This window comes from Ruditapes philippinarum, unplaced genomic scaffold (genome assembly GCF_026571515.1).
Source record: "Ruditapes philippinarum isolate M1 unplaced genomic scaffold, ASM2657151v2 ctg2483_1_1_1_1, whole genome shotgun sequence".
NCBI lineage: Eukaryota > Metazoa > Mollusca > Bivalvia > Venerida > Veneridae > Ruditapes > Ruditapes philippinarum.
The window spans coordinates 1-24,180 of NW_026865080.1; the positions used below are offsets into that span (position 1 = coordinate 1).

General features: G+C 35.1%; 4 protein-coding genes across 7 annotated transcripts in view; 3 read left to right on the forward strand and 1 right to left on the reverse strand.

Moving 5' to 3' along the window:
- Positions 1-1,043: 1,043 nt before the first annotated feature.
- LOC132727750 (uncharacterized) lies at positions 1,044-1,842 on the forward strand. Its single transcript, XM_060713327.1, has 2 exons — positions 1,044-1,347; positions 1,757-1,842. Exons 1-2 carry the CDS (start codon positions 1,122-1,124, stop codon positions 1,840-1,842), a joined length of 312 nt encoding a protein of 103 aa, XP_060569310.1. The 5' UTR covers positions 1,044-1,121.
- Positions 1,843-2,639: 797 nt separating this feature from the next.
- LOC132727746 (uncharacterized) lies at positions 2,640-13,474 on the forward strand. The gene is made up of 12 exons (XM_060713323.1): positions 2,640-2,821; positions 3,714-3,875; positions 4,581-4,715; positions 5,078-5,215; positions 5,761-5,871; positions 6,379-6,489; positions 7,379-7,572; positions 7,971-8,196; positions 9,391-9,486; positions 10,119-10,295; positions 11,520-11,690; positions 12,963-13,474. Exons 1-12 carry the CDS (start codon positions 2,749-2,751, stop codon positions 13,085-13,087), a joined length of 1,719 nt encoding a protein of 572 aa, XP_060569306.1. The 5' UTR covers positions 2,640-2,748; the 3' UTR covers positions 13,088-13,474.
- A 1,675-nt stretch (positions 13,475-15,149) lies between these two features.
- LOC132727735 (ribosome-binding protein 1-like) lies at positions 15,150-16,412 on the reverse strand. Its single transcript, XM_060713303.1, has one exon. It carries the CDS (start codon positions 16,410-16,412, stop codon positions 15,150-15,152), a length of 1,263 nt encoding a protein of 420 aa, XP_060569286.1.
- Positions 16,413-21,795: 5,383 nt separating this feature from the next.
- The window catches only part of LOC132727745 (uncharacterized), an 86,844-nt gene continuing 84,459 nt past the window's right edge, over positions 21,796-24,180 (forward strand). For 2 of the 4 annotated variants that reach the window (XM_060713320.1, XM_060713319.1), the window contains exons 1-3: positions 21,796-21,979; positions 22,869-22,988; positions 23,506-23,643. In XM_060713320.1, the coding sequence (XP_060569303.1) occupies positions 22,928-22,988; positions 23,506-23,643 (199 nt within the window). In that variant the 5' untranslated portion in view covers positions 21,796-21,979; positions 22,869-22,927. The remainder of the gene's footprint in view (positions 21,980-22,868; positions 22,989-23,505; positions 23,644-24,180) is intronic. The other 2 variants (XM_060713322.1, XM_060713321.1) reach the window with 1 other exon arrangement.

Here is a 24,180-nt window from a genome sequence, read left to right on the forward strand (position 1 = left end):
TCAGTATGACCTCATTTTAATGTCATAGCATATTTACTATCTGTACACTAGCAGATAAAATATGTTACTACTAAGCACAAAACTACGTGATTTGTTATCATGAAAGCTGTAACAACAACACTAAGGTAACCCAGCCTCAACCTGATCTGCTCCTATCAAGTGTAAAAAAAACACTCTTAATTTTAACATTATAATACAAATGGGACACCCATCTTGATCATAAAACTGAATGAAATTTCCCAGTTACTATCAAGTCTTATTTTAACAATACATATTGCAGACTACATTTAGCACATGAAGAATTTCTTGTCTTACCAATACGACAAAAGTCCCTGGTGGCGGACATACCTCTTATAACTTGTTGTGGGCTCGATGAAATAGTTCGTTATTTTAGTACGTTTATTTCTCATAAAAAGATTGTAATTTCCCTTTAGCTATCTTTTGTCAAACGCATTATTTATAAAACATTGTTGGAAGAACAATATTTTACTTTAACAGAAATAAATATTTTTTTCTTAATTCGCTTTAATGTCACATGTTCTTACTCGTAGACTAGTAAACAGATAGAGGACAATCCATTCATTCAGACGTTTTTTCAGTATTATTTAGCGTTCTGATAAATTTACAGGCTTACAAAATACATAAATCGTCTTATACTTGAGTACAAGACAAACGCAAACAATTCTCCTATTAAATGTTTAGATTTTCAATAGCCAAATCCGAATAATTGTCAGCAGGTAGACATTTTGTACAGTTACTGTGTAAATAAAGTACTTGTACTGTTATATCTTTAAATGTACTTAATTTATGTGGACTTTTACTTGATATATATTGGTATAAATTTAGTCTTTAACTCCTAAAAAATACCAATCGCATCTTTTCTGCTGGGAAACGGAAGCGTTGCATGAAAAACCGGATGGCACTTTTTAAATGTAAAATAAAAAATGAACAATTTCTTTCCATCTGACTTCCCCGATCATAGGCTTTACCATCTTACATATTAGTCTTTGAAAATGTCTGTCAAATTAAAAGTATTTAAGTTATAAATCACAATAAAATATTTACAGGTACTTGCCGAGACACCAGAGAAACCTAATACCGGTTTTCGATTTCCGGCCGGAATGTATCTTGGGTATCCAGAGTCACCGGAAACCGTAAATACTGTCGGCCCCGTATCAGTCGGTGGCCTCTCTTATGCGTATGAATTGAGATACAAATTTAACTTCTGGCAGCCGAAGTTTTCCGAGAATCTTTCTTCAATATTTATAGCAGAATCATTTGGCAACGGAAAGAATACAGAAGTGTCTCATAGTGAATCCGTTTACATATTAAGTTGGATATATGAAGGTAAACTTTTTATAAGAAAATTGTAAGTGAATTGCTCGCCGACTGAATAATGGTAAAGACTAAGTCTTACACAATTCACGGGGTATTTTCAACTTTAACTTGATCTTATGAATATTTGTTTGTCTATATACCGTTGTATATATCTAAATATTTATTTTATTATAAAAACATTTATTAATTAGTATGTCCAATAATATATCGGTAAAATGAAGGCATTTTAAACAAAATTCTTACACATAAAATATCAACAACAAAGTGGAGTTTAGTAGTTCTTAACTCAAGAGCCCTGATTGGGCCACGGCCACGTTTCCTTATATGACGGTTAATCAAGGAAACAGATAAAAACTGGCTAAACCCCTTGAGTCTGTTATAATTATCAAGTCAAAGCTAATATGTTTATATCTAACAGAGAACGCTGGCTGCCCAGAGCCCGTCATTCCGAATGGATTTGCCAATACGTCATATAACGGAACGTCACCGGGATCGCACGCATAGTAACGTGTGGACGAGGGTATGATATAAAAGCCAAAGAGAAGCATACGCTTTATTGATTATGAACGTATAATATTAGTTTTCATAAATTTGATACTGGAGAACATTCCGAGCTGGCATACCAAAAGGATAATGATTAAAAATATGATGATTAACATTCTTCAAAAACGTCTACAAAATTATTATATCCCATGTTTTCTTTTATTCTTTTTAGCGTAGCTATATAAAGGAACTCCACTGAGGTCCGAACGCCTAAATATATAACATTTGAGTTTCATATATAGATAACCTGGGGTAAAAAGATAAGCAAAAGATGTATTACTCAGGAATAATTTTATATCGTACTTTAGGGCTGTTCTTGGTCCAATTTGAGAGCAAAATGTTGCAACGCTTTTCAATTTTAGGTCATTTTTCAAACACAGAACTAATCTGGAAAAGTGAAAAAATGGTCTGGAATATAACACATAAGTTGTTGGTCAAAACCTACATCAGATGAAATGTTTTTTGTCTGTTAAATAAAGACTTTGTAACCTCTGATCCCTCTTCAAAATTCCACTTTTTTAGTTCAGCCCTTTGTTTTCTCGTTAAGGGCACATTTTGAACTTGAGGACCACATGACTCTTTTGATTGAATTGAGGTTCGGTATAAACGCAACTGCAGATTTTTTTCTATCTGTATTCATTTCATTCCGTTGCGTATAAAATGTTGAATTCTGTAGAAATCATTGCACCATTTTTACTGAAATACCTTTAAACAAAATGCTTACAATGTTCTAGACACGGCTGAATATGTTCTTGCTTATGTTTGAGAAATAAAGAGAATAGTTATGATTATATTTAAGAAAAGGCAGTAGACTCAGATTGCAACCCTGCCGTGGATAGATGCCGGGATCAACACGCGACTTGTATTATGACGCCAGATAGACAAAGATATAGATGCACGTGTAACGATGGTTACAAGAATGAAAATGGGAGGTGCAAAGGTAGTTATTTCATTGTTTAATGGTAAACAACATTTGTGAAACTTGCCATACAACGATTAAATCCCGCTAAAGCCGGTACGGGGGCGTGAGAAATGTTCGCGTGATCATGATCTCTCATGGGCAGGTAGAGCCTAAGAATACTATTTAAATGTATTTTTGTTGCTTTGCTTGTGATGCATGATATCCGTATTCCCATTTTGTTATATCCGGTCGTCATGTGTATTTGTATTTTATGATTTTACCATCATTAGCAGTTTTGTGTTGTTTTGCTTTGTATCAGAAAGTATCAAAATTTTCTGAAAATTATCTGTAAAGAGTGCATACTTTAAAACATACAAGGATACCAGATACCAGATTTTACCATTACATGTTAAAATGTTGAATACTGTTTATTAAGCCAATGCTGCGGGCGTGGATGGTAGCTCGAAGTTTCAAGAACTGTCCACGAAACCGGCTCAATCAAACCGAGCCTGCAACAATTTCAATTTTGCCGTTTTGGACTTTCTTTGGGATTAAATTTCTCTCTACTATTTCAATGTAAATTATAAAAGGACATTTTTATTTGATATCCAACAATAGGTCATGCTTTTCAAATAGCTTTAAATATGGCCAGTTTTTTCTCTCGTCAATATTTGAGCCGCGTAACGACAAAACCAACATAATGGGTTTGCGACCAGCATGGGTCCAGACCAGCCTGCGCATAAGCGCAGTCTGATCAGGATCCATGCTGTTCGCTTATAAACCCTATAACAAGTAGAGAAACTGATAGCGAACAGCATGGATCCTGATCAGACTGCGCGGATGCGCAGGCTGGTCTGGATCCATGCTTGTCGCAAACCCATTATGTTGGTTTTGTCGTGACGCGGCTCATTTGTTTGTTTTCTCTGTTTAGCCAAAGGAATATATTTACCCAAAGCCGATTATGACAGTGACTGGACACTTATACGAAAGGGCGGATCTAAATGGTATCTCGAATTCGAACATGGACTGGGGGCAGTACCGGTGATAGTCGATGTCCAAGTTGAAGTAAATAATTACATTTTCCATGCTATAGGTAAGCAACTCGTGTCTGTTAAGTAATGACTTCGTATGTGTTATAATTGAATGTAAAGTAAATGGTAATGTTTGAATTCATAAACAACTGAAAATCATTATTTTGAAAACAAACTCAATTAAATGAAATCTTCCAAGTTAAGGTGTATAAAGCTATACGGAGTAGTTTGCGTGAATATTCGTTTAGCATTGTGTTATTCATGGAGCTTTAGTTACTTACACAAAAGCATATTAACCGTTGGTAACCAAAGCAGTTGTTGAATGCGTTAAATGATCGCTAATACGAGTAAACCTTCTTAAGTACCACACACATATTTCATTAGGGGACATCTTAATATTTGTTTTTATTCATGTTAGTGTGACAAATGACGCACTATGATCACAAGGAAACAAACATTGAGGTTTTCTTACATTAAATCGTATTTTTATATTTATATAATAATGTTATATATGTAAATCAAAACATTTTTTGCGATTTTGTGTGTGTGTGTGTGGGGGGGATACATGGACAAGGTGCTTAATTGTCAATTTCAAATATCTGAGTTTTTTTTCTACTCTTGCTTTGATGAACACATTCTATCGAAGCATAACCTGTCGTTCATTGACACTAAGAAAATACTCTTTCAATGACATGCTTTGAAAATAGAATTGTCGATGCATGCTTTTCATGATCATTGACTTTTGTAATGTCATTTATTTTTTCAAGGGTTTCCTCCCGGAATATCTTCGCAAAATCTCGACCGTGAAAGCACAGTTGTATATATCTATGATGAAAATTTTGTAAATGTTTCGACCCTAAAATCAGGAGGTTGGAGCGATATGGACGGTCTTGTTTCAATAAGTAAGTTTCTTAAAATTGTTTAAAACCGGTTTGTTTAACTACCTTTAGTTAGTTTGCTCCCTCCCTGTTTCGTCCAATCTGGCATTTTCCGCTTATTTCTAATTTCTTTTTTTTGTGGACGTGCCTTTTTAGTATTTATACGGTGATCTACCGGGTTCTTTTCCGGTGATACTTTTTGTGTGCTACGTTTTGGTCTCATTATATTTTTCAATTATAGAATGGTGAGACAAAGAAATTAAAAAGAATAGTAATTAATGCGAAATTGAAATGACATAATCGTTTGCAGATTTAGAGTGTTTAATTTATCATGCTGTTATTTGAAAAGAACAACCATTTAATTGTTTTAATTCACTTTAACGAAGGTAATAACAACTGGTATGGCTATACGACATACTGGAGTAAACACGGATATGTAAGAGTTCAGGCATGGAAATCTGAGTCACTTCCGAATTCAGACGTATCGGACAATACGACAGAACTGAGGGCTAATACTTCTAAAGGTAATTTCCTTAAAATACTAGCTTATTTACTTAAAACATTGTAAAAAAATCTAAAAATTGAGCTTGAATAATAAAGTTCCACTATTATACACATCTGCATATATTTATCAGTTGAACGGCCGAGTTTTAGCATAATTTACATAAAATAACCCGTTACTTAATTCAGTCATATTTCAATATTAGGCTGATATGAATTGATATGGGTTACAATAATCTTCTGTTTATTCCTCAATTATTTTCACTAATATTACTTCCATTAGCAAAATTAATGGTTGTTTATGCATTGGTAAAACAGTGGTGGAATTTCGTCGGATCGATGAATATTAGTTCTTGACGAATAATTATGATTTTGCAGTAATTGAAATTATGTGAAAGCATGCTTATCTCAAAATGGTGGTTCATTCTGTAGATCAATAAATGAGTTTATCTTTTGCACTGTCCCCTAAAGCATAAAATTATATTCAGTCTGTGGAAATAATAATATGTGTTAAGTTTGCGGTTTTTGTTTTTATTTAATATATTGAAAATGTGCATCTCAATTTCAGCGAGCGACTCGTTTTATGAACTAGATCATGGTCTAGGAGAATATCCCGGTATTGTTGTTGTTCGAGCTAAAATGGAGTATAATGGTACAACTTTCTACGCAGATGGAGTAGGTATGTTGTTTTAAATGAAACCTTGCCATTCGTCGGATGAAGACACGATAAATTCATAAAACTGTCTGCAATATTTTGTTATACCCACAATCTTTTACTTAATTTAAAGTGACATTTTGTCCATCCAAGGAAATATAGGGAGTGAACAGGGGAAAGTCAAATTAAGTTTACATTTTGCCATAACTCATTATAATACTATAATTTACTACACAAAGATAAATAACTCACATGGCCCTAGGTTTTTTCTGTAAATATCTATCAGAATTTACATGTAAAATTCAGTTCATAAAAAAAATTGGGTCAGTCTTTTTATATTTTAGGCAGATCAAAACATTTTACAATATTAACTGCTGGTCAATCACAATAATATTAAACAGTCTTTAGAAATATGTAGTATATTCAAATGAGCTCGACAATGAAAAAAAATGAGCATAATATCACTAATGTTTTTACAGTGTATTTTAAGCTCATAAGTAATAAACCTACATAATTTTGTTCCCTTTAAAGGATCAGCACTTAATGTATTCAGAAGCAACGAAAACGAGACAAACTCGTGCCTGGTTTATGGATACAGTGACTCCAAGATCCGGGTATGGGTCGACTCTTCTACAATTGGAGGTAATAAAATATGTTGTGATTTTAATTTTGGTGATCTGCCACTGACGCTTTAATATATGATACGTGCCTTTAGGCGTATCGTTTGCCTTAAGGTACAGCGTTCAGTTTATGTGTTCAAACCGGTTATTACAGCTAAATGCATAAAGAATTACTCAATACGTATACATATGAAACTTTGTTTTTGTTTGGTTTTACGGCGCACCAGCACTGTTTAGGTTTACTTATATGTCGCTAAGACATGAAAAATGATTTTGGCCAACCTCGAGTGTTACAATGTTAAAGCAATATCAGGGTTCAAATCCTGCTTAATTAATAAATTGTTAATATGTTTTTACAGGAGAGAATTTCATATAAGCTTTAAGCTTTCTACTCAATCCTGAATGCAATTTATATATTGTAATATTGTCTATAAATATTGATAAAGAAATAAATATTGTTAAATGCTAACCCTGCTTAAAATCAAGACAAAATTAAGTATTCGCGGGTAAAAAAAGGTGTATAACAATCCAAATAAAGCCTTGATTAATCATTAGACATTTCCTTCAGCAACGATCTTCTCTTAACTGTTCAATCTAATGACTATGATATTTTGATATTTACTTCATATTGAACGATATAACGATAAAGCAGAGAAGAAAAAACGGAGTCCCTAAAGAACAGCACAATTGAAAATGTTACAGACGGTTTAATTGAGCGTGTTCTTACACGGAACAGTGTACTTGTAATTGCAAGTTACTATTAATAAATCACAAAGTTTACATTTAATGTAAATAAATATTCAAAATTTAACTTTGAAAGATAAACAAAAGATACTGGTATTCCGAAACCTACTTTATTGCGAAAACTCGCGAGTTTTTAAATATTTTATTGATTTTTTTGGTATTTTCAGCAATATATGATGGTAGAAAGAACACAAAATTCGACATGATGGTATCGGTGGCTGTACTCGAGATATATGCATGGAGGTTATCTACGATTACGCCTTTCTTCACGTATATGTTCCCGCTAGACGAGGATCGATTTTCGATTGCTACTAAATTTTTAATGAAATATAATCTTGGTGACGGACTTACCTTGACTACGGTAAGAAATATATTTGTCACTTCTTAACTCTTGATAAGTATACACACATGATTACACCTGATTCCAATCAATTTTTCGGCAGTATGATTTCGGGAAACAAAAAATAACTTTTTGTGCATTTTAGATACATGTATATAAGCAATGCTGACCGTCTGTGATTGGTAGGGATTTTGTTTGTTTCTTGACAATAAATTTTATTCATTTATTTATTTATTTTTAAATAGATAAATAAATAAATAAATAGATTATAATGATGATGATAATAATAATAATAATAATAATAATAATAATAATAATAATAATAATAATTATAATAATAATAAATAGCAAAATAAGTTTGTTATTTTTGTATAATGAGTGTACATACATTTTTAATTTTATTTTTTTTATACCAACAGGCACAGATAATCGATGCATCAAGTCAGAACAAAGATTTCCGGTTCCCTTCGTCAGCGTTCCTGGCGGATAAATACGGTGCTACAAAGAACAAAACAAACGCGCCGGAATGCATGTTTGGAGGTTTTACTGCTGCTTATTCAAAAAGAGTTTGGATTTTTAGAAATAACGAAATAACACTCCTCCTGAATAAGCCTGTACAATACAGTAATCCATATGAATATCAAGGTAGATAAACGATGAATTTTATGTAATGAAAATTATTTAAGAAATAATTTATCCCGTACAGTGATTTTATCGCTTATCACTAAATAAAATCACTCCAAACTATTGTGATTTTATGCTAATGAAATCACTGTTTGGAGGTCGGGTGCGAGGAATTATTTATATATTATGAGCCTATTAGAGTTATATAATGAGTCGCATCCGAATGACAAACAGTGATTTTAATAAGCTTTTTGGATATATTATTTCGATTCTAACACGATACTAAAAAATCAATGCTGCATACCTGGTTTCAAGCTAAGTTGCGCTTGATTGCTGCATATTGTGTTACATGTTTGTTACAATGTTTGTTGTAGAATTCTAGAATTCTTCACGTGAAAGTTATTTTTTTATTTGCTATGGTGCTTGTTTAAAATGTCTTAATACAACTAAATACAAAGACAATGTCACTTCTTCATTTCTCTTCGCACAATTTTGGTGAAAAAAATCAATGTTCAGTAGTGTGTTTTTTTTGTTTTTTGTTGTTTTTTTTTGTTTTTTTGTTCTTAAAGTCCTTAACATTTAGCAAGGTCCGGAAAGGATTTTCACGGGTTTTGCTGTAAATATGCAACCCTGCTTTGGCCATTGATTGTAATCGTAGATTCTGTTCCACATGTCCACATCAAGCTATTGGTGATGAATTTCATTACTTATTTGAATGCTCGTACTTTAATGACAACAGACGTAAATCTCTTCTATCCAGTTTCTTATTCATCCAAATATTTCAATACTACTAACTTACTTAAATTATCTCTATTTTGTTAAAAACATTGTACTAAGATTTAGATAATACTTCTTATTATCCGTTTCTTTCCTGTTTGTTCCACTGTTAATGAGAATAAATTGATCTCCTTTTTTGTTTATTTAACCTTGTCTTAATTGTATTAGTTGTTTTTATGACCTTTTTTCTTTTCAATACTTTTTTTGTATAACCAATTGCATACTACATGCCTTGGTTTAATGAAAACTAAAAACTGCTAATTTCCATAATTTCACCGTGCATAATGCTTCGTTATGATCTTATCTAAATTAAAGCAAAAATTCTATGGACTTTATTTGACCAATCTGTTTTAAACAATATGAAGACGGCGACATTTAACAGATCAGAAATTTGAATGAAATTCAAGGCATTACTTTCTGAATTTGATTTATTTTAAGGGGCTTTGTTATGTATACCTGACACATATGGGGGAGGAACTTATACCGATGCAGCCCATAATGGCATTGGAATCCTTCACAGCTGGATAAATGGAGGTTAGTGAAAACAAACCTTTAAAATGATATTTTGAGATAGTATAAGATAGTATTCCGGGAGGTAAGGTATGGTAGGGAAGGTAAAAAAATGAAAATTTCAATAATTTGACCTTAAAAGTCAAGGTCATTTATGAATGAAGGTCAATGTCTGTCTAGTTTATTTAAAAAGATATCCTTGAAAATTATTATGTTCCAGTTTGAAGACAATCCGTTCAAAAATAACAAAGTTATAGCCAATAGTAGCAAGAACAAGCAAAATTGGACAATTGACCTTGAAGTTCAAGGTCATTTTTGGATAAGGTCAAGGTTGGTGTGGTCTATTACTAGTAATAGGTATTGTCCCAAGAGTTGTTGTGGCCAAGTATGAAGACAAGACACCAAGAACTTAAAAAAGTTATGATCCAGGTACAAGTTTGCGGATGGCAACGGTTACGGCAACGGCAACGCCGACAGGGCTATAACAATACCTCTACGTTAAAAAAATCGAGCTAAAACAATCATATGTGTATTACTTGTTATGTACACGAACATTTATATCTCGACTTTTTACATCTAGTCACAAAGACACACCGCTGCTACGGCAACGCGTTTTTGACTGAAGTTGTTTGTACAATATATCCTCTTTGTTTAAGATTGTGGCGAACCACCGGAACAAACGAATGGCTATTTAAATACTACAGTAAATGGAACAGAAATTGGCGCCTTTGCAACATTGGAGTGTTATGACGGGTACAGGGCCTCCTATAGCAGCCAACCAGTCTGTGATAATACTGCGCATTGGGAGGTTTTTGTCTGGTGCAAGCCAGTTGGTGTGTTGTTTGTTTTATCTGCTGTGAAATATGTTTTAAAGACCCTGTAACGCATTTTTTTATGATTTTATATCATAAATCTTATGCTCATATGATGGTTTATCAATATTGTAAGTTTCGAAAAGCATTATTTGTAAAGAATGATTATATACATATATAAAACTTCACTTAACTGTATGTTACGTCCTTAATTAAAACGTACAGGATCTTTAATACATTTTGCCGATTACTTCTCATTTGAAAAAAAAAACAAGATACAGGATCTTTAATACATTTTGCCGATTACTTCTCATTTGAAAAAAAATTACAAGATACAGGATCTTTAATGCATTTTGCCGATTACTTCTCATTTGAAAAAAATATACAACATATCAATCGCAACCAGACGTTAGCTCTAAATTCATTCCATAATATTCAAATTGCAATGGACCACTGTGACACCTTCTTTCTCCTCTCTGTTATTAATATAATTTGTTTTACATAGATATATCGTTAACTGTTGAGAAAGCTTTGAAAATATCTTTGGAAATATATTCGGAAATTTCTTTGTTGGTTTTTAAAGAAAATATTATTTTTCTATTTACGAATATATCGGTTTTCACTTTTAAATACATGTATAGGAACACTTCATAACAAATGAGGTTCACCTGGCAGTATCGAAATATCTGTGTCCAGTCCTGACTTCGAATCGTTATTAAAGGGACTCTACTGAGGATTTTTGACATCATTGGACTGGACATTATTTTATGAGATTAATTCCATTTGATGTAGGTCTTGACCAATAGCTTGTGTGCGAAATTTCAGACCATTGGCTCTCCGATTGTTTTTCAGAATAATTATTTTAATTGTGAAAATGGCCCAAAATTGAAATGCGTTGCAGTTTGTGCTAAGGATAGCAAGAAATACCATTTTCATTTTATTTCTTAGTATTTATTTTGATTATCCTTTGCATACCTTTCTATATTAAATGCCCCCAGCTGATGTAGGTAAGAAATTCGATTGTTTTGTTGTTGAGGTTTTCGATCTCAATGGAGTCCCTTTAATGTTCCCCCAAGACTATTTACATGTACATGTATATATATGAACTTTTATGTACCTTTTTATTATAAATACTTGAATTGCACTTTGGTGTAAATGTCTCATGGCTATAATTACTTGTATGCACTTTGAAAAAATGACCATCAATATTTGGTTATATTTTGGTTTCAATTGGTTTCTATACAGAATGTGGGGAGGTTGAAGCGCCAACAAATGGTACAATGAATGTAAGTGGTCTTACATTTGGAAATAACGTAACATTCCAATGTGAGGAAGGCTTTATGATAAAAGGTACTGATATGATTAAGTGTGTGTCAACCGGAAGTTGGTCTGCCAGCGTTCCAACTTGCATTGAAGGTAGGAAATTATCTTTTAAAATTAAAGGTTATTTCACTTTTGTTTTCACATTTTTTACAGTTCGTTAAAATATACTTAGTGTGCTTTATTTTCTTTATATGGGATATTGAATGAGTGAAGATTCAATACAGAATTTATTGAACGAGTTGAATAAAATTATATTATGCGAGCCTCTGGCGAGCAAGGTATTATTTAAATCAACGAGTTCAATAAATTCAGTAATGAACCTACACAAATATAATATTCTATTTATCACATAACCCCCAAAAAAGCTGTTTAAAGTGCAAAAGAATCAGAATTTTATTGACGCGCCTATAGAGTAACGCTAACATTTAGCTCGTCTGTACACAGTATTTGTATAACGTAAATGACGTCACAACAAATATAATATATGCACGGCCGTGCAATGCCATGTTTACGGAGTCAAAAAATCGGCACGGGTATGTGATAAATAGCCTTATGTGATAATCAGAGGGTAACAATCCATAATGTCCCATGGTACATCACGATCCTGCATACCGGGTACCGGGTGTTATTCATTCTGTTCTGTCGGTTACGTCAATTACACCCCTTTGTCTGATGTGATATTTATATAATTTCAATATGTAGCATTACTTATTTATCCAAGTCTATGTCTAAAATGACTGAAATAACAAAGTAATCATGTCACATATTGAAGACAAAGGACTATGAACTCAAAGGTCTGTGTAAAATGGACGCATATTAGATGTCTGTGCTTTTTAAAGTCCATCTAGATCGTCTTCGATCGGATATACAATAAATATATAAATATCTTTGCAGCATTTACATACTCTTCCTTTGACGTTTGGGAATTTTGTGCTTTAATATGCATATATAGTTGTTTCTAAAAACAAAATGTCATTGTATCAGGACACTTTTATTTCTTAATGTGGTGCTCTCATAACATTGACTTGAAGTTTTTCATACGGGTAAAAAAGATAATGTACACATATTCCTTTTGGACTTTCCACAAGCTTTAGTGAAAATCGGTAAAATATTTACTCTGAAGAAAAATCGTTCATATTGGAACGCTATTTAAAGTACTACAGTATTATTATAAATATTTTAGTGAATAAACTTGATAAAAACGCAATTTAAGTCAAGTCACTGCATTATTTGATCTATACGAAACGTATTAAGTTATAATAAATAAAATTATCTGGACTCGACATTATAAGGTGATGTTATTTAAAAATTCTCTGTAATCATATATCACACCTTTGTTCAAAACGTGTATCTGTTTATTTTCAGATAAATACGACTCTGGTGACAAAGACAAGGTTTCAAACAGTAACAAACCAAGTTGGAGCATAATAGGTCTTTTACTGACGATCAGTTTATCGTATATTACGTCATCGATACGATGTTATTTATGACGTCCTGAAATTACCCTAAAAAATGAAGTGCAATATTCCATAACAAAAAAAAAGTTTTACGAAAAAGAAACATTTGAGACATGGGCTTGAACACTGTATGAGAGGATACGTTTGATATATATGTTGCCGTAGTGATAGATTTTGGATAAAAGTGTGCTTAACAAATGAGGAGTAAACAAGATATCACACTCCTGTTACGTTTTTTCATCGTTCTCTGGGATAATTAATTCATCCGGTGATTAATTCCAATACTATTTAGTGTTGAATCTTGTATGTACGTGAACGTAATCAACAAAACTATATCTACAATATTTATCTTTGTTGTTGTCGTTGATTTTATGCAAATATTCTTTTTATAATAATTATAATGTTTGTAATATCTATTATTTAGCTTTTATCATATATACACATTTATCAGTTTTGTAATGTATAACCGTTTGTAAGAAGCGTAAATGTATATATTTATGATGAATGATTTAGTAATTAAAAACTACATACCGACTGATTGGTTAATTTGTTTCGCATACTACGCCTGCTCGATATAAATATATATTTTTGTCATAAGAAACGGAAAATCAGCGGCGTAATAAAAGAATGAATAAAGGAAAAGTATAAAATATTTTCCAAATTATCGATTATCTTGATTATCTTCTAAACATTACGTCCGCCACAGCAGCACATAATTATTTTTAAGTTGTTTGTGCTTTTTTATGTACAACTGTTCAAAGTTTTTTAATGTTTGTTGATATAATATATATATTATATATTTGGTTCAAAATATTTTATTAAAGCTCAATTTAGCGAAACAAGTTCTTGCAATTTATATTAATCACTTTCGAGTCCGCTTCCTGAAACCAACCAGTACTGGTGTCATATAAAGAAACATGGTATTGACCCGATTACGGCTCGAACCAATGATCCCTTGGTTGAGAGGCAGATACCTTAACAACTAGGCCGCTTCATATATACTTAAGGTATTCTATATGTTTCATAAGGATTGTACCGACTCTCATTCGTGTTAGAGTGCCAATAGCTTTTGTCAATTAATTATATATGTGAATATATGAGAATATGTTTGTAAGAGCATTTATTCCAACACAAAACCAAGTAGACAAAATTAGTTTTCATGGTTTATCAAAGGGTTGGCGAAATTTTGTCAATAGCTGGTGAAAAAGAAATATCGATACGAATTTAAGTATATGTTTCATATATGCTCCCACATCTGACATAATTTTATGAAACTTATAGAATATGCCTTACGCAAGTTAAATAATCTTATGTAAGTGTTAAAGTAAAGAAAACGTAAATCACTATTGCTTCAAAACAGATAAAGTTAAAACTTTATGTTCTAAATCAATGCAGATAAAATCACTATATGTCATTTTAACGTCAGCACCGTTGACGGAATGCTGATAGTCAACAAAGTAATTGTCTTTAGTTTACTTACGAAGCGAATGATAAAGTTTTAACCTTTTTTATTGATTATAACCTACAGTCAAATTTTCTGTTTCCAGCCATGACGAAAAGCTCCTGAAAAGTACGATTAACTTTCAGAAGCAAATGACATCAATATGTATTAGGAGGGAGGGTGTAGGTATTACTGAGTAAAGCTGGATCAGCTTAGAATTAAAAAAAAATTAAAAAAGTCGACGTTTTAATCCGTAAAAGACTAAGACATTACAAGTACGGTAGTTTATGCTCGCCGTCGATAGCTGACGTAGGACACGTGATGATAATTTACCTCCATGCAATTTCCAGGGAATATTAGCCAACGATGAAATAAAATGTCAAGCGAAAAGTAGGTCACTCACTGTACGGTGGTCAATAAGAACCAAAACGTGCTGTAACCTGAGACAATATGAAAAGAATGAGGTATCCAGGAAAAGGGCTCTTATGCCAGGTCACGGGCTGCCTTTCAAGCCGACTTTCCGCGCCGCCCTGCCTACTTTGTCTGGTCACTTCACTTGACTTTAGTCAGGACATCGGCAGCTGAGTCGTTGGTGTCGTTAGAAGCTCCAGCATCGAAGCAGGGTAGATTGCACTCCAGGACCTACCCTATATCTTACAAAAAAGAGCTCCGGATCTTAACCAGGCCACGTGTCCTTGGTGATAAATTAGCCACGCTCCAAATTTTCTGCCGATGCCGTGTGCCTTCCCTACGACGTGCGCGCACCGCTGTGCCTTCCCTACGACGTGCACGCACCGCTGTGCCTTCTCTACGACGTGCACGCACCGCTGTGCCTTCTTTACGACGTGCACGCACCACTGTGCCTTCCCTACGAAGTACACGCACCGCTGTGCCTTCTATACGACGTGCACGCACCGCTCTGCCTTCTCTACGACGTGCACGCACCGCTATGCCTTCACTACGACGTGCACGCACCGCTATACCTTCTGTACGACGTGCATGCACCGCTGTGCCATCTCTACCACGTGCACGCACCTCTGTGCCTTCACTACGACGTACACGCACCGCTGTGCCTTCTCTGCCACGTGCACGCACCTCTGTGCCTTCACTACGACGTACACGCACCGCTGTGCCTTCTCTGCGACGTACATGCACCGCTGTGCCTTCTCTACGACGTGCACGCACCTCTGTGCTTTCTCTACGACGTGCACGCACCGCTGTGCCTTCTCGACGACGTGCACGCACCTCTGTGCCTTCTCGACGACGTGCACGCACCGCTGTGCCTTCTCTACGACGTAAACGCACCGCTGTGCCTTCTCTACGACGAGCACGTACCGCTGTGCCTTCTCTACGACGTGCATGCAACGCTATGCCTTCTCTACGTCGTGCATGCACCGCTATGCCTTCTCTACGACGTACACGCACCGCTGTACCTTCTCTATGCCGTGCACGCCCCGCTATGCCTTCTCTACCACGTGCACGCACCTCTGTGCCTTCTCTACGACGTACACGCACCGCTGTGCCTTCTCCGCGACGTACACGCACGGCTGTGCCTTCTCTACGACGTACACGCACCTCTGTGCCTTCTCTACGACGTGCACGCACCGCTGTGCCTTCTCGACGACGTGCACGCACCGCTGTGCCTTCTCTACGACGTGCACGCACCGCTGTGCCTTCTCTTCGACGAGCACGCACCGCTGTGCCTTCTCTACGACGTGCATGCACCGCTATGCCTTCTCTACGTCGTGCATGCACCGCTATGCCTTCTCTTCGACGTGCACGCACCTCTGTGCCTTCTCTACGACGTGAGCGCACCGCTGTGCCTTCTCTACGACGTGCATGCACCGCTATGTCTTCTATACGACGTGCATACACCGGTATGCCTTCTCTACGAGGGGAAGAGATCAGAAAGACCATACCACGTCGTACAGCTTTTTTTATTGTTACTAAGGTAACTTATGATTTTTGAACCAACCAATTGGCACGTTATAAAAATCCGTCTTTATAGATGAAATAGATATTTGATTGAATGATTAAACTGTATATTGTTGCCATTATGTTTTGATTTTGTACCATAGGCAAAAAGCAACAACATTCCGTTATCTCAGTATATGTATTACGAAAGGTTATACACCTGTATTTGATGGACGATCTACTGATAAAAAAAAGAAACCCAAAAACAATACAAAATACTAGGAATCTTTACAAATGTCAAACAATTGTTTAGTAATATTTTAATAATGGATTTAGAGCATGTTTAATGTAAAACAACTAAGGCTCTAGCTTTAAATGCAGTAAATGTATCATAAAGGTAGGAATTTAAAATATAAACAAAGTATAGTATTTTGACTTTCATACCAAATATTATTTCATTTTGATAATACCAATTGCCAACAGAGCAAAATTAGAAAAGGATGATTCACCTAGGTGGCAAATATGTATTGTTTTGGAAACTGAAACAAGATATGAAAAATAAAACGGTTTTGAGAAATAAAAAATTGGGCCTTTAAACTGCCCTCACACATACCTCGCGACCTTAATGCGTCCTTACTGCACCCTTGCTACGACCCAGGACGCAGCACAGTCGCCATGGACGCAGCAGGGACGCAGCGAGGTCATAGCGAGGAACCCAAGGACGCACAAGGTCGCAGACCGTCGGCGACTATTTTGAACATGCACAAAACAGTCGCAGAAACTCTTCGTTCTTGCTGACTCCTGGTTAGGTCGCCGTGGGATCGCAGTGGAGTCGCCATAGTCGCAGCAGCATCGTAGGTAGGACGCAATAAGAACGCAATAGACGTTGTACACTCGTACTAAGGACGCCGTAAGGTCAGACTCAGAATGAAATTTACTGGTAAAAAGTATTGTTTTTATAGACGCAGCAAGAACGTAGTAGGGTCGTCGTACAGTCGCAGGACAGTCGCCGGACAAACGCAATAGTCGTCGTAGAGTCGCCGTAAGGACGCAGAGAACATAGCACAGTCGCAGCTGGGTCGCCGATGATCGCCGTGGGGTCGCCTTGGGGACGCAATACCGCCATGGACGTAGAAGGGTCGTATTGAGGACATAGAGAAAACGTACTGAACACAAGACTGCAGAGCCCCGGACCGTCTGCGAGAGAAATTTGAAAGAAAACCAACGATCTTCGAAAGAAAAATGCTATTTTACTAGTTTTCAGTTCGCAGTAAGGTCGTGGTTTATGTGTGAGGGCACCTTAATCGAAACAAATACTTTATAACATCCCGCGTCTTTGATTAACACAATTTATTCCGTATAGACTATGAAGGTATAAAATGCATCGGATATCAGTGAATTTACTTGTTATATTTAAATATCCCTTGTAAAATACTTTATAATTATGGTAAAATCAAAAACTAATTCAATAATGTCAGTTATATAACAGTCACGAATCTTTTCCATAAGGGGATGAACATGTTGTAAGAAACCTTCTAGCATTAATCAGTACTTATAATGATCAACTGATCATCTATAAAATAAACTTAATCGTATTTTTGTTCAATAGGATAACAGTTTTTCAAGGTCAGACTACTGTATTAATTTTCCCATAGAATCAAATGATAAGAAATGACCACTAGCTAGAACTACTTTAAAATCGAGTATTCATGCTCAAGATGCGATTTTTCCCTAGAAGAATGGCATGCCGGACACATTAAAATGATCTTATTTTATACGTCGACCGACCAAAGATTCCGCAATATGTCCACAATTAAAGATAATAACCCTCATATTCACTGAAATTTTCTACGCTTATTACAGAACTGACTCACTATGCAAATATTTAAATGAGATAGTATCCAACAGACTTATGAAACAGTCAATTATCTTAAGAAAACAACACAGTGTTATTTCTTAAATAATGTGTATACTTAAACATGACATTTTCATCCGATCACCTGCTGTCCCATTGAATCTTACGGTTTTCCCAAACCGCTGGCTATGTTAAGCCTCGGTCTCACTTACTCCCGGCAGAGCCCAGGACCATCCCGGAAAGTTACCGGGATGAGCCGGCACGATCCGGGATTAAATTATTGTTGCGGTCACACTTACCCCGGCAGCACTACGGTAGTTCCCTACTAACCACCCAGGATGCGCTCCGGATCATCCAGGCAGAGCCCAGGTGAAGCTACGGTTCATGCTGGTGCTTCCCCGGTCGTTCCCGGATGACGCCGGAGGAGCCCCGGTTTACCCAGGTAGAGCCCCGGTCGATCCAGGCAGAGCCCCGGCAGAGCCCAGGACGATCCAGGCAGAGCCCCGGTAAAACCCCGGTGGATTGAAAACGCCCGAAAATGATAACATTGATACATAATTTTTATTTAATATGATATCTATTGTTTCAGAATAGTAATTCATGATGATTTTCTGAAAAATCCTTATGCCATACTGGATAGAAAGGAAATGGGAAGGCTTTTAATACAAACAAGTGCAATCATCGCAAATTGTCGTTATTCTTTTGAAATGCTCCGGGCTTTGCCGAGGCTCTACCGTGATTAACTGTAGCTCTACCTTTATCCTCCGGGGTTCCGCCTGTAGTTACCGGGGCTCTGCCGGCATATACCGGGGCTCTACCGTAGCTCATATCATACCCAGGATCATCCCCGGTTTGTGCCGGCAGAGCTACGGTGCTTTCCCGGTATAACACCGGTCGTTCCCGGCAGAGCTAAGGATGGAGCCGGCAAATTTATACCTTCCCGGATCATCCCGGACCACCCCGGTGATATTAAATATTTTATTCCATCCGGGGTCGAATGCCGGATGTTCCCGGATCATCCCGGATCATCCAGGACGTTGCCAGCAGAGTTACGGATGTATCCCGGTTGTTCCCGGTCGTACCCCGGTCGTTCCTGGATCACCCCGGACGTCTACCGGGGCTCTGCCGGGATGTAAGTGAGACTGTAGCTTTACACCTAAATTCGTAGGCTTACTAGCTCTGTCTTTTAGTAAAACGCGATTGACTGATGTTATAGTTATATAAAAGAGTTTCATTTTTAAGAATTTTATCGAACGAATTGTAAATCATTAACCTGTACAAAATAGATTTTTACCTGTAAAATAAAAACTCAGTTAGCTACGCCCCTGCAAACGTTTTTGATTTTTTCCCAGTGGATAATGATAACTAACAAATTATCAAATTAACTTATATCTTTATCAGGAAAAATCCGAATGTTTACCATGTGCAAAATTATGCTTTTAATGCATGTCATTTTATTGATTCAATGTGTCAAGGTCATTTTCACGCTTGATATACCTGTAGAGTTATAATTTATGCATTTTTGTTGGATGGGCTCGTGAAAACAGTTTTAACGATGGATTTAAACATACATGTTGATGATGAGATTATTCTTTTGTGATACAACCTATCATTAACGGGATAATTACCGTATCAAAGTGTTGACGAAAAACGTTTAAAGGTAGGTTATAATAATAATAACAATAATAATAATACTGTGTGGAATATGCGCTGCGTATATAATTGTACTGTATGGGATATGCGCTGCGTGTTTTGCTTTTTCAACGAAACCTAGAGTACTGTTGTTACATGTATGAGTCAAGTTATTAGTATGAACGTACCTTAATTATTATACATGAAGATACTCTATTGTTTTGTTTTAATTTCAGATGTACATCACAATGGCCTGTTTGTCGTTTATTGCGTTACTGATTCAGTTTTTGATCGTTAAAGGTACGTCCAAAATCTAGTACATTATTTTCAATTTCTCATTGCAAACAAGTTAAGCTACATATTCTTCAGTTTCCAGTCTTAAAACGGTATATTTAATATTGTAAATATACAATAATATAAATAAATGTAAAATGTTAAAATATTATTAAATGGACTTGTGATGACTGACACTTAGTACACACCCAAGAGGTGGAGCTATTTAGGTAGTTGTTTTAGTATGTTATGTATATCATGTATTTTAGAGAGAGTTACAGTGTATGTATGAATGTAAAACAATAAAGCTGTATTATAAGCTAAGGTGTTGATTTTAATAATCCTCAAATAAACAGAATGTTACAGGACTTATTATATCAATGCTAAATGAAATTTATTTTTCACAAAAAGCATCCTTTATTAAAATTTTAAACTGCTAAAGCATGATCGGTTTTATTAACGGTGAAATTTGTTATTTATAAGTGTTTTTTTTTGTTTTGTTTTTTGTGTGCCTTTTTTTTGCCTGTTGATTATTTATCATAGTTAAGCGAGTTCTCTGAAAATTGGAAAACCAAGCTCTGAAAAAAAATGTATAAATTAGATTTTGATAAAAAGAGAAGTTTTTGATTTGTTTATCATTTTCTTAACCATTTATTGCTCACTGGAAATTTATATATTACTTAAAACTGCATGAAGTATTAATACATATTCAATTCTGAATATATTTCTCTAAAAAAATGATGCCTGATTAAAGGCCAATTATGCATCAGAAATGCTATCTTTTTCATTTTCTAATTTTTAAATTGGTTTACTTTTAGTGAATTAATATTTTGTATTGAAGTCAAAGTACTACTTGGGGGCGTCCGTGGCCGAGTGGTTAAGGTCGTTGACTTCAAACCACTTGCCCCTCACCGCTGTTGGTTCGAATCCCAACAGGGACTTTGGATTCTTTCATGTGAGGAAGCTATCCAGCTAGCTTACGGAACGTCGGTGGTTCTACTCAGGTGCCCGTTCGTGCCTGAAATAATGCACGGAAGGGCACCTGAGGTCTTCCTCCACCAGTAAAGCTGGAACGTCGCGATATGACCTATACCGTGTCGATGTGACGTAAAACCCAAAACAAACAAACAAACAAACAAAGTACTACTTTGTTTACATTTTGCTTCCTTTATGACACATTATTGCACGTTCGGCTCTACTTCCTTCATTAATTTTGTTTAACACGTAACAATATACTCTAAATCCATTATTTAAACATTATTTAATACTTGTTTGACATTTCTTAAGATTCAAATATGAGAAAAAATATGAATTTCTCAGGCATAATGCACCTTTGATAAAATTAAAAGAACTGTAGAATAATTATCAGTGTTAGATCTACATTTTATAAAAATGTATCATGTTGTTTACAGAATTTAAGTTTATAAAATCAGGGAATATTTTAGATGCTCTTATTTACTCGGTCACTTTGTAGTTGAACTAATTTGAAAATTTTTTCCATATATTGAATCTCGATATCTGACAAGTATTCGGATTCTTTTACAATCTATAGTTTTTCTATTGGTATAATTAACATGTATGAAAAACAAGATTTAAATAGTATCAAAATATCGTTAAAATACACATAGCCTTTAACCATTTCTAAATTAAGGTGGAAGTTTGCCATGGCCGGATTTCGAGAGCGGATGGTTACCAATTAAAAACGGTCTTGAACATGTTGCCCGGCTCAATATTGACCATGGTCTAGGCGAAATACCAGTTCTTGTAGACGTCTCTGTGAAAATAAAAGAACGTATATTCCCAGCGTCAGGTAAAATATAGTGTTTATTTATCCAGTTTATTTTTTGTTGTTTTTTTAGTTGTCGAAGGTCTGTGAATTTAATAAATGTTTATTTCACACCTGTGTTTTCAGCGTTTATACCAAATGAGTTTCCATTGGATTATTATTAAATCCAATCTTATCAATTTTGCCTCGTGACCAACAAATCCATCTTAAATTCGTATAGTAAACCATAAAGCCTCGTTTTCATTTTGAGAGTCCAAACATTCTGTATCAAATGCATAAAAAATGTCAAAATGTCAAAAAATGGAGGTGTGAAGTAAGAGCCCATTATACGTTGTTGAGAATAAAACTGATTTTATTGGGCTCGTACACAGCGCAAAATCTATATCAGACTCGGCTAGTGCCCCGCCAATGTAGGTTTGACAGCTGTGTACCCGTCCAGTTATTCAATATTGTACTCAACAATGTATTACATATCACAATATTATGTATTATTATACAATGTTCGTTTTTAAAGGTCAGGTCCACGCAGTATCGAATACTTCCGTGGATCATTGATGAGATAAACGTAACAGATAATTATCATTCATGGTCACAAAAAGCATTGGAAAAAATCTCAATTTTGTAACTTTTACTTTTAATATTTCCGCTATTTACACGTGACAGAACTTCTGATAATTATCAAAATTAATTTCAAAACAATTTTATACTTTTCTCATCTAAGGGATTTTTTTGGTTGAGTTTTAGAAGTGTTAGATTGAATCATGGTTGGAATGTACAAAGAATAAAATATGTCAACTTGTTAATAAACTGAACTTTATTGTACTAGAAATAATAGTTTTTCCCTTCTCTATGTGATTAAAAATGTCATGATGAAATTAGTTATTGGAACCTGTATTATATCTTATATATCTAGGTTTCCGACCTGACCACCCAAAGGAGCGTTCAGGACCAGTGGTATATATTTATGATGCCATGTATGTAAATGTGTCGACAACTCCTGTAGAAGATCCACTATATAGACTTATTCCGAAAAGTAAGTGATATATATCATATTCTATCATATACACCGTGTTTCATGATAAAATATGTGCTAAAAATAGATGCATGTGAATAAGTATTAAGTTTGTGAACAAAGGATGGCCATTATGAAAAATAGAGATAATTTAATATTGCCGTCTATTTGGCTTAAATATATTACAATTTGTAGCCAAGCTTGCATCAGTTACAATGAAATTGGCCTTCAATTGATACTGAAATTCTATGCATTCAGTAGGTTTCGAGGGGAACAGCAAATTGTGGTATCCAGTGCCAAAAATCTACTTTTTTACTTGTGATTTCTTTTAATTATTTGTTTTTAAACTGTAAGGAGTTAGATCTACTATTTTATGTATGTGGTAAATAGAATATTATATTGTGTAGCTTCATTGCTAGATTTATCGGATGTAAAAATATCAAACTCGCCATAGACTGGCATAATATGATTGTGTTTATTCAACTCGATCAAAAGATTCAAATTGACTGGTTATTGAACTTACGTTCATTTTTTCCAGTTAACAGACGATATGCGGGTGGTAAGGTTATCATATATGGAGATGCGCAAGTGCGCGTGCGAGCTTGGAAACAGTCGTCACTTCCGGTGGTAAACTTTCACCAATCAGGGATAAAAATGAAAGCGAACACTTCCAAAGGTAAAGCAATAAGTCGCCGATGACACAATAAATAAAACACAAGTCTAACAACTATCTTGGGCGGTTTTGAAGCAACTCCACGATAGTTAAAACTGCGCAATAACGGGAACACTCTGGTTGATCTTAAAGAACCTCCACTTAGGTCAAAATGTCTGAATACATAAAACTTAAAATTTGAAATTCTTGCATAGATCAAGCGGTGCACTTTAAATGGAAAAATCTAAAAATAGAAATAGTAAACAATTATACTTAGAATAATTTGAAAATCAATATTTTGTTTGCACGATTTGAAGCCCGGTTTGAGTAAAAGGATATTCAACGCTCCCTCCACCCCTACCCCCCCCCCCCCAAAAAAAAAAAAATGAAGAAAAAAAAAGGAAAATGGTCATTTGTTGGCTAATGTTTCTAAGAAACGGGGTTAGGAAATGAGTTGGTATTTTGCACAGAAGTTATAAAATAGCACAGAAGTGCCGATATAATATTTCCTGTTCCTTCATGTAAAAAATAACAAACAAACTCTGTGGAGTCCCTTTAAGA

Bases quoted from the DNA above. Each gene is read 5' to 3' on its own strand.
- LOC132727746 (XM_060713323.1), top strand. From the start codon at position 2,749: ATGACGCCAGATAGACAAAGATATAGATGCACGTGTAACGATGGTTAC. The intron at 6,490-7,378 runs GTAATAAAATAT...TGGTATTTTCAG, and splicing joins CGACTCTTCTACAATTGGAG to CAATATATGATGGTAGAAAG. The intron at 8,197-9,390 runs GTAGATAAACGA...ATTTATTTTAAG, and splicing joins TAATCCATATGAATATCAAG to GGGCTTTGTTATGTATACCT.
- LOC132727750 (XM_060713327.1), top strand. From the start codon at position 1,122: ATGTATCTTGGGTATCCAGAGTCACCGGAAACCGTAAATACTGTCGGC. The intron at 1,348-1,756 runs GTAAACTTTTTA...TATATCTAACAG, and splicing joins ATTAAGTTGGATATATGAAG to AGAACGCTGGCTGCCCAGAG.
- LOC132727735 (XM_060713303.1), bottom strand. From the start codon at position 16,412: ATGGTCTTTCTGATCTCTTCCCCTCGTAGAGAAGGCATACCGGTGTAT.